The sequence below is a fragment of the Clytia hemisphaerica genome, unplaced genomic scaffold, assembly GCF_902728285.1.
Source record: "Clytia hemisphaerica strain Z4C2 unplaced genomic scaffold, Clytia hemisphaerica genome assembly, whole genome shotgun sequence".
NCBI lineage: Eukaryota > Metazoa > Cnidaria > Hydrozoa > Leptothecata > Clytiidae > Clytia > Clytia hemisphaerica.
Window position 1 is genome coordinate 492,149 of NW_027104412.1, and position 8,721 is coordinate 500,869.

General features: G+C 34.5%; 1 protein-coding gene across 4 annotated transcripts in view; it reads left to right on the forward strand.

The window, feature by feature from the left end:
- The window catches only part of LOC136820239 (uncharacterized), a 35,737-nt gene extending 33,470 nt beyond the window's left edge, over window positions 1-2,267 (forward strand). For all 4 annotated transcript variants that reach the window (XM_067076434.1, XM_067076432.1, XM_067076435.1 and 1 more), the window contains 3 exons: window positions 793-1,013; window positions 1,235-1,493; window positions 1,645-2,267. In XM_067076434.1, coding sequence (XP_066932535.1) covers window positions 793-1,013; window positions 1,235-1,493; window positions 1,645-2,160 — 996 coding nt within the window. In that variant the 3' untranslated portion in view covers window positions 2,161-2,267. The remainder of the gene's footprint in view (window positions 1-792; window positions 1,014-1,234; window positions 1,494-1,644) is intronic.
- Window positions 2,268-8,721: the final 6,454 nt, after the last annotated feature.

Genomic DNA, 8,721 nt, shown 5'->3' on the forward strand with positions numbered 1-8,721 from the left:
GTTTTGATGAATATTTATAAGAGGAAGCAACCAAACGAAAAAATGAAAAACAGAATCAACCGACACTCTTAAATTAACAGGCAGAGCTTTTAACCCCGATTCCTATAAAACCTTCTTTTTCATTAAAAAGCTACTAAGAGTAAATACTTTATGTTCAAATATCAATTCTTCCTTGTCTAACGTGGTCAAAAAGAAAGCATCGGTTTCTGTTTTGAGGGTGCTAAGCTCAGTAAAGGGAACAAAAAATGAAAAGGAAAAATCTGTTAAACAAACTTACTAAAACATGTGATATATCTTTCATGAATCATAGTACTGTAGTTGTTGAATGAGATTTTAATGACCAAGCAAAACCAACGGGGGCTTCAATATCAAAAAGAGACTATTTTGAAAAGCAATTAATAATATCCATAACAAGCTTACGTTGGTTAGACCACATAATACGAAAGCTTGTAACACACTAAATCTAGTAATCACTAACTATTGGCGCCTTTTTAGAAATTTTAAAACCTTGGTTAGTCTAAAATTAAATTTGGAAGATTATGGATGATTAACAGTAAATTAGGATATTTCCTGAATGATTTTTGTCTTAAAATCGCCAACTCCTCCTCTGCGTGTACCTAATCGCTACACCTATGCCACAAGGGGAGTTAGATTCGAGTCAACTTGGATCGGATTATTACAAATATTCTTGTATCTGTGAACATCAAAAGTGATTACTCAGGTACAATCCATGCATTTCGTTGTCGGTTCAATTCTTTCAAATTCTCAATTTGTTTGTCTTTCTTTTTCCAGTATTCGCCAAACGGCACTTCTTCAAACACCGAATTAGCGGAAGAGGTTTCAGCTAATGACCAAAAGTTTTTGATCAAGCGCCCGTCAAAGCGGACATCAACAGACAGCCGCCCTTCACCGCCCCAAGTGCGGAATCTTCAACAACATAGCTCCGAAGAAGCGTTAGAATGGGACTCAGCATACCAAGGAATGTACGGTGGAAGTATTGGATTTAGCAACAAGTGAGTATTTTGATTCCATTTAGTCAATTTACATTTGAATAATACGTTCCTTGTCTGCCGTTGTGTTTATTTTTATATACATTAAACCTTTGACATGGCAACTCGGCCGCAAAAAATCATAAAATTACTTTTCGTAAGTCAAATAATCCTCAAGGTAAATTCATAGTCCCTTGAAAAAGTCATGACTAAAATCTCTCATTTATTCATATTTTTCCCCATAGTACACCTCACTCCTCACACGAAACAAAACCGCTCCTTTCACGTCGAACCGACACGTTAACGGAGGAAGACGGACAACTGACGCCATCAACATTTCACGGAGGAACTATCAGTAAAAACAGTACGTTAAGCCGTAATAATACATTGCCAAAGAGATGGAAAGATCTAGATGAGGTTGATGGCAGTGCGAGCTATAATCACCACAAACATCCTATACGAAGATCGAACAGTAAAGCTAGCAGTATACTCAGTGTTGAAACGGTAAGAAGAATTAATTGAATTTGAACCATTAAATGATGATTTGCAATACTGACTTTATGATAACTATGAAAAAACTCGTACCTTTTAAATTATATTGACGTTCATTAAAAACGCTCTGAATTCTCATTCTCTTGACTTTTTTGTTTTTCAGCATACGAGTGGCGCCAACACGCAACACGGTCTCCCCGTTTACTTCCCCGCCCCACCGCCACACTACGAAATGTCATTAGAACGTCGTAAAAAGAACACTTTTGGTCATGAGTCAGAACCGTATGATGACGATTCAAGGCGTGGTTCCTTCGGTATGGAATCAGACCGAATGTCAAATATCTCTTCAGAACTTTCGAATATATTATACGAACTTCAAGCGTTCGACACGAACGTTCCGCAAGACACACACGAGCGGAAACAACCTCAGGCGTCAGGTAATACGTTACCGTCATCTCGTCGTGACGGCCCGATGACCGATATCAGTCATAGTCCTATGTCGACATTCAGACCAACGAAAAATAAAGACTCGAATAAGAGCGATATACAGTATGAAGAAAATAAACCACCTAGCTATACTGATCATCAGCGAGTCCGTATTCTGAGAGGGAAATCGAGACAAGAAACTGACCCAGCAGATGGTCTCCATAGTCCAGGTTCAATGTATTCTAGCCTGTAATCGCCTAGGAGGAGTGACGTACTTAGATACGTAATTATAGGAGTGATTCTCACTTCCATGTTGTTCCAGATAAAAACGCAGAGGCTCTACCGTTTAATTTAAAAATTGTTATACAAAATGGCTAAATTTAGATGAGGTAATGATGTGAACCAGAACCTCGGCTTTCTACAAAATGGCTGGGCCCTACGTCTGGAATACATATGTTGAATTTTAACGTATAATAATTGGAAACACTCTGAACAAAAAAGATCTACTCTATGATAAGTCCATTTCCACCATATTTGTTCTCATATTTGCTTTATTACGGTGACAGTGGATGATCATGGTGTCAAAAGTCAATATTTAGCTTGCCAAAAATTCACTCTTTGAGATGTTACATGTTCGGAAAATGGGTGTTAAAAATGCTGTAAAAACATGCAAAACAGTATGGGTTGTAGCTCTGGAATATAAAGGAACAATGGTTTAGCTTTATTTTGGTTTACTGGGTCAGATATTGGCTTGCTTCTGTAGTGATTTCTGATCACCCAACTGGCACATAACGTTCGCCTGGCGTTTTATGGACGTTTTATGGACGACAGGTGGACCTCAGATGGATATTGTTTTGACATTTATGTCAGCTGGAATAATCATGTTCTTCGAAAATATAATCTGTGATCTTCACACGTAGAATACTATTCTCGAAATGCAGAATTTATTCCAACTAATAGACTATTAGTTTTATTGAATTGCCTTTATATGAAGATTTACTTTACAACGAGGCCAGCAATCAATGAGCTTATGAAAGGAAATGTGTCTTTGAGGACTATTTTGCTGTCCTATCGTTTGCATGCCTTACTAACCGAATAGGTCTTAATCCTAGAGAGTTTAGAGAACCTGAAAATTATGTTTTTACGATATTTTATTTGGATTTTTTTTATATTTGAAATCTACCCCTATCTTTTTGTCAACCCTTTGTAAATTATATTATTTTTTGTCAATAGACGTAAAAAGTCAATGTAAAATAAATATAGATAAGTTATTCGTTTAAAATTTTGCGTTATTTTGCTGATACTTTAGAAAGAGGAAATTTTATCATTTAATTTGTTGTTTTTTTTATCAAAATTGTGTTTTTTTTATATTTTACTCTTTTAGAATATTTTGCCCTTCTAAAAATCTTAAATAAAAACAACTTTTCCAGGGGTCCCCTCAAATGTATGAAAGGTTTTTTCGCCAAGCTTCTCAAAATTTACAACATCCTTGAAACCATTTCCGTTATAATTTGTTGTTACCTTGTAATCATAATAACAAAATTATATATTATTTATTTTGTGATACACAATTTCTTTTCCAAGAGGAAACTGATTGGAAATGGGTGGTTCATTATAATAAGGGGCGGAAGTATTGTGGTCAACCTGATCACAGGTAATCTCCTTTTAAACAATTAGAAATGATGCTCACAGTATTTCTTGAAAAAAAATAGATCCACCAGAACCTTACATGGTAAAAACACAATGCCAAGAAGTGTATAATTCCTCAAACGAATGGGTTTTCTAGGATTTTACGTTGCAGTCACTCAAGGAGATTAGCCTTTGTGACCTACATGACATTTGGTTTGGTTTTTTTTGATTGACAATATCTAGACAGTTTATCGTGTGGTGACATTTGAGGAAACGACAGCAAGGTGTTGTGTTTTTCAAACAAGGTGCAGGTGCTGGTGGTCGTCTGTTTACTTGTAGAAGTATTAACATTCTTTGTCTAAAAACATTTATCTCCATTTTCCGCCCACTTTAATGGTAAAGTCAAATGGTGTTTTTCCTTTTTAATAATTGTCACCCTGAGTGATCGATGAATGGTAGAAACATTTTGAAACTTGAAAAAGATATTTTCCTCCGATTCTGATAGAACGAATAACAGGATGATTGAAAAGAAGAAGAAGCTTTCGTCATCTTAAAACTTCGTCGGTAAATCATGTGACCCTGTCTCTCTGATTCGATCTTTAAGGGGACCGAGAATTCACTTCGTATTGCCAAGTAACTTTACTTCAAATTTTATCATTCATGGGCATTGCAGAAAAATTTGCCTTGTAGTGGATTAAATTCATGTGAGCCTCTTGTTTTTTAGTTGTATTTATTCTATAGCTTTTTTGTTTTTTATTTTAGTTGCATTTTTTGTTGTTCTTAACTTTCATCTCTAACATTTTGCTTTGCAATAATTATCTCTAAAAACTAAAGCTAAGAAAAATACTCTAGGTTTTATTACTAGGTACCATTATGGAAATATGTTTTTTAATAAAAGAATTTTAAGAATATACTGATAAAAATGTTATAAATCATTTCTTAATAATTTTCTCAAGCTTCCACCTCCCCTACCTCCCTAAGAAGAAGTTGTTCTCGCTTTGGTGTTTCGAGACACAAATTGTTCTCATACTGTTGGTATCTTGAGGGATTTTGAATTTCTCAATTTTAACGAAAAGATCAACGAGTTTTATTTTGTGTAGATTAATAACGATAAACTTTTCGAAGAGTTTCGAGATTTTATATGAGATATTTCGGCAGGAATCTGTAATTAATAATATTAATCGGTGAAATTTGGGAAAATTCCTCTCGTGTCGAAATTAAAACACTTTCTAAACTATATATAAACATAACACGCTTCTTCCTCGGTAACACAAGGAAAATTGAAGAACTAATGACGCTTTGCTACCATAGTGAAGGATGTGTAGAAATAGAATAAAGTGAAAAACCTTTAGCATGGGTGTAGTTTCCTTTGCCGTCATCATGGTATAATTTCGTCCTTTTTGCAAGTTGGTGGGAGCTAATTTGTGTGAAGTAGCCAAGCCCTTTCTTTATATAAAGAAAAGAGAAATCTGTATCTGAGGTTACTCTTCCTCCATAATTTTGTTCTTTAGGTTTCAGATTGTAAACACACAGGTACTCAGCTGACACAGAACGTTGTTATACTTACGGTGATTGTAGCATCGTCTGAGGTAATTCTTTGTGTCAACTGAGTACGAATCTTTATTGCTTTTCTCATTGAGAGTTCATTTACGAAGGGGACTTCCCTGTAGAGACTTGTCGAGTGTGGTTTTGATGCAACTTTTACTGCCATGTGGTTTTTATGGCATCGTGTTGTCTTTTGCCTAATTAGTGAAGTGCACATGGAAATGCACAAATAGTGTTACGAGAGCAAAGAAATTTCATCTCTCTTTTACTTGTACAGTTTGTAATCTTTTGACGTATAGCTTCGGTTACAGCCCTGTGTCACAGACCCGGTGGGACCCCTATCACACTGGAAATTTTGGCCAAAATATTTTCCCGATGCGGGAAAAAAAGCCTAAAATTTCAGCCTCAATTGGTAATTTGACTTAGACTTTACTGAAGAAGGCAAAACACTCACGCCGTGATTTCAGCCATCCAAACAGGATTTTTTTAGCTGGGAACAATGATTTTTCCCTATTCCCATTGGGATTTTGATAACATGTTCATCTCAAATGAAGCAAAAAGTTCCACCGGGGGATGTGAGACAGGGGTGTCTCAGGAACTTAGTGTAGAAGAGCAGTTCTGAAGAATTTGACACATGAAAATCATCAACTCGTGCATCAATCCTAACCTTAGTCACGTTTAACTTGGCTCAATCAAGATGACTTTTGACCTTTGATTTCAAAAGTGGAAAATTCTCTCATAATCACGAAAAAGTCAAAGTGGTTGTTAGCTAATAAGGTGGTTTTATTTTTCGAGAAGAGTAAATTGATTCAAATTGAGTATAATTAGCGAGTGAAGCAAATTGGACAATAATTAGCGATGGACAATGAATTGTAATCTTTTTTATGAGCCATTGGCGGGGTAGGCTAATCATTAAAAAACTTTATATGTATGTAATATCCTCTTGTAAGCGAGTAAGGAAACAATCAAACTCTATTGTTTTTTTCAGTTTCAATGTTTTTGTTTTATACTAAATTGATTTTGAGATGGTTAGCAACAATTTCAAACTCATTTCTGATATTAGATAATTTGGGGTAGGACGTCCCTTTGGATTTTTGATGTGTTATTAATGATGTTTGATGTAGCTTTTTTATTCGAAAAAAGATTGCTGTGTTGTGGAAGAACTTGATGATTGAAAAAAATAGCTTCGACTATATATAAGTTAACGGCATTTTTGAAGAAGCCTGATTCGTATATTTTCATGATCTACCGACCTGATCAGGATAATATAAGTTTCGATGATTTGGAATTAGATTTATTAAAGTGCAGTTGACGCTCTCTGATTCGACATTCTACTATTCGATACTCTCCATTATTCGTTAATATGAAAGTCACCGTCAACAAGAAACTCTCATAAAATAAGCTCTACTATGTATTCGATACGCTCTCTTTTTCAATGAAAATCCAATTCCCCTTTAAAATTGAATTAAGGAGCGGCAACTGTATAATTAATATGTATTTGCATACGGTATTCAATCTATTCTGTTTGGTTGTAGCTTTCGAGCAAAAATTATCTTTACAGAAGTTTGCTTGTACGGGTTTATTCAAATAATATATTTTACATTTTCAGCATAAAAACTACAAAAATAACTGCATCAAAACATTGCAAGACCAATTCAATTACAATATCAAGGATACCATTTTTTTTAATACGTCAAACATTCTACCACAACACCAATGCTCGTAATGGTTTACAGAGATTCAATGATGCCATCCCTAAACAAGAAAAGTTTAACTCGGTCCCATTCTTATGACCCTTTCTGTGCGAGCAAATCCAAAATGGTTACCAAGGAAACAAACAATTTTTATCGGAAAGCAATTCGCCGTGTATCTTTACAAATGTATGCTGAGCTCCCTGTTGAGTCGAGACAATCTGTTGAAAGCATTTTGGAACATGTTGAAAATGATCACATTCAACAAACACATTCAACAAAATCGAGAACATCATGTCAACAGCAAGAGCAGAGTGATAAAACGAGAAATTTTGTTTTGACTGGTTTTAAACCTATCCCTGTTTGAAAAGGTTGATTGTAAATTTGTTTAAGAAAATTGACTAAATTTGAAGTGGGAACCGATAAGGATGGGTGTGCTTCAATGTGCACGCACTCATACATAATCACCCATACTACAAAGAACTTGAATGATTTGTGGTAGAGCTTCCAAGAGAGGAAAAATAATAGATAAGTTAGATTTTAGATTTTCTTGTAGCAAGCCTGTTGAATTGGTTGAAATTACGAAGTGCGATAAAGCGAGAAAATAAACTTGTAATGTGAATATATATGTGATTTTAATTGAAGTTTTGTGTTGAAAAATGAAAATAATATTTTATCTCGAACTTTTTGTAGAGTTTTAAGTTTATCCTGTCTCAGTACCTGGACAATTTTTTTGAAATTTACATATTTACACTTTCTCAGCTTTTACATCATTGGAAAAGAATTCTGTTGGCGCTTTGGGAAGGCATTAGCTTTTAAGTGTCGATTTATTGTTTACAATGGAAGAAGTTTGCAATATTTTGATCAAACTCCAACCTCGAACCCAGTCCCTTAGTTTGCTTTTTAATGATACTATCGCTCCCAAAAGTCGTAGTAAAAATTTTTGCAGGGTGCTAAAATCCGTTAACTTTATTTTCAGTTAGGCTTTTAAACGGACAAGGAGTGTAGAAACACTGAAACTGAGACAGGACTTTGCTGTATTTAGATTTACTAGATTTTTCTTATATCTTCGTATGTGACGGATTGTTTGATTTTTTTTATGGAGCAGGCTCTTATAAAACTTTATCGACGATTTTATGTAGAAAATATTTATGTAAATAGTGTAAATTTTACCAAGAACAACTGATTAAAACTAATTTTACTGTTTCTGTTTTATCCAATAGCAGAGTGAGGATACCTAGGCTGGTTACTAATTTTTTTTTGTTCAAAGATCTCTTGAATTATCAACAATTAAATGCTATCCCTTGAAATTGTTTGCGGAAGCATTTCTTAATTTCATCCATTACCGGTTGGTCTAAAAAAAAACTGTTATACTATGCTGATACGAGCAAAAAACGTTTTTCTTTTCCTCTTTCTGACCAATCTTGCTCACATCCGTGTCAATCCTATGTGAAAAAGCTTGTTAATAGACCTTATCAGAGTTTTTGATGCATTGTGGGATTGCCATAAAAAAACTTTTTCTACAAATTTCATATCATCGAAAATAATGCAAGACTTGAATGTAGTTTACTTGTGATAATGAAAATTAAAAATTGGTTTTTCAAAATGCTTTTTGCTCGAGATTGAACCAAATAGACAAGATTGACATATTCTTCCTTTCCCCAAAAAGTCTAAATTATCCAACATCAGCAATTAAAGCATTAAAGGACCTGGGGTAAGAGCGTTTAATTTTTTTAAGGATTTTAAGAGAGATTAATGTTGTTCCGAATTTAGCCTTTTTGATAAAAGGAAATTTTAGATTTTCGTGATTCGGGGACCCTTCCAGAGAGAATGACCTGTTTTTTTTTTACCCTAAAAGAGATCTTTGAGGCAAAAAAAGTATCATCACCTTTCGCAAATCCCTGCTACCTCCGGGTGAAAGGAATATTTTATCCAAAAATTATGTTAAA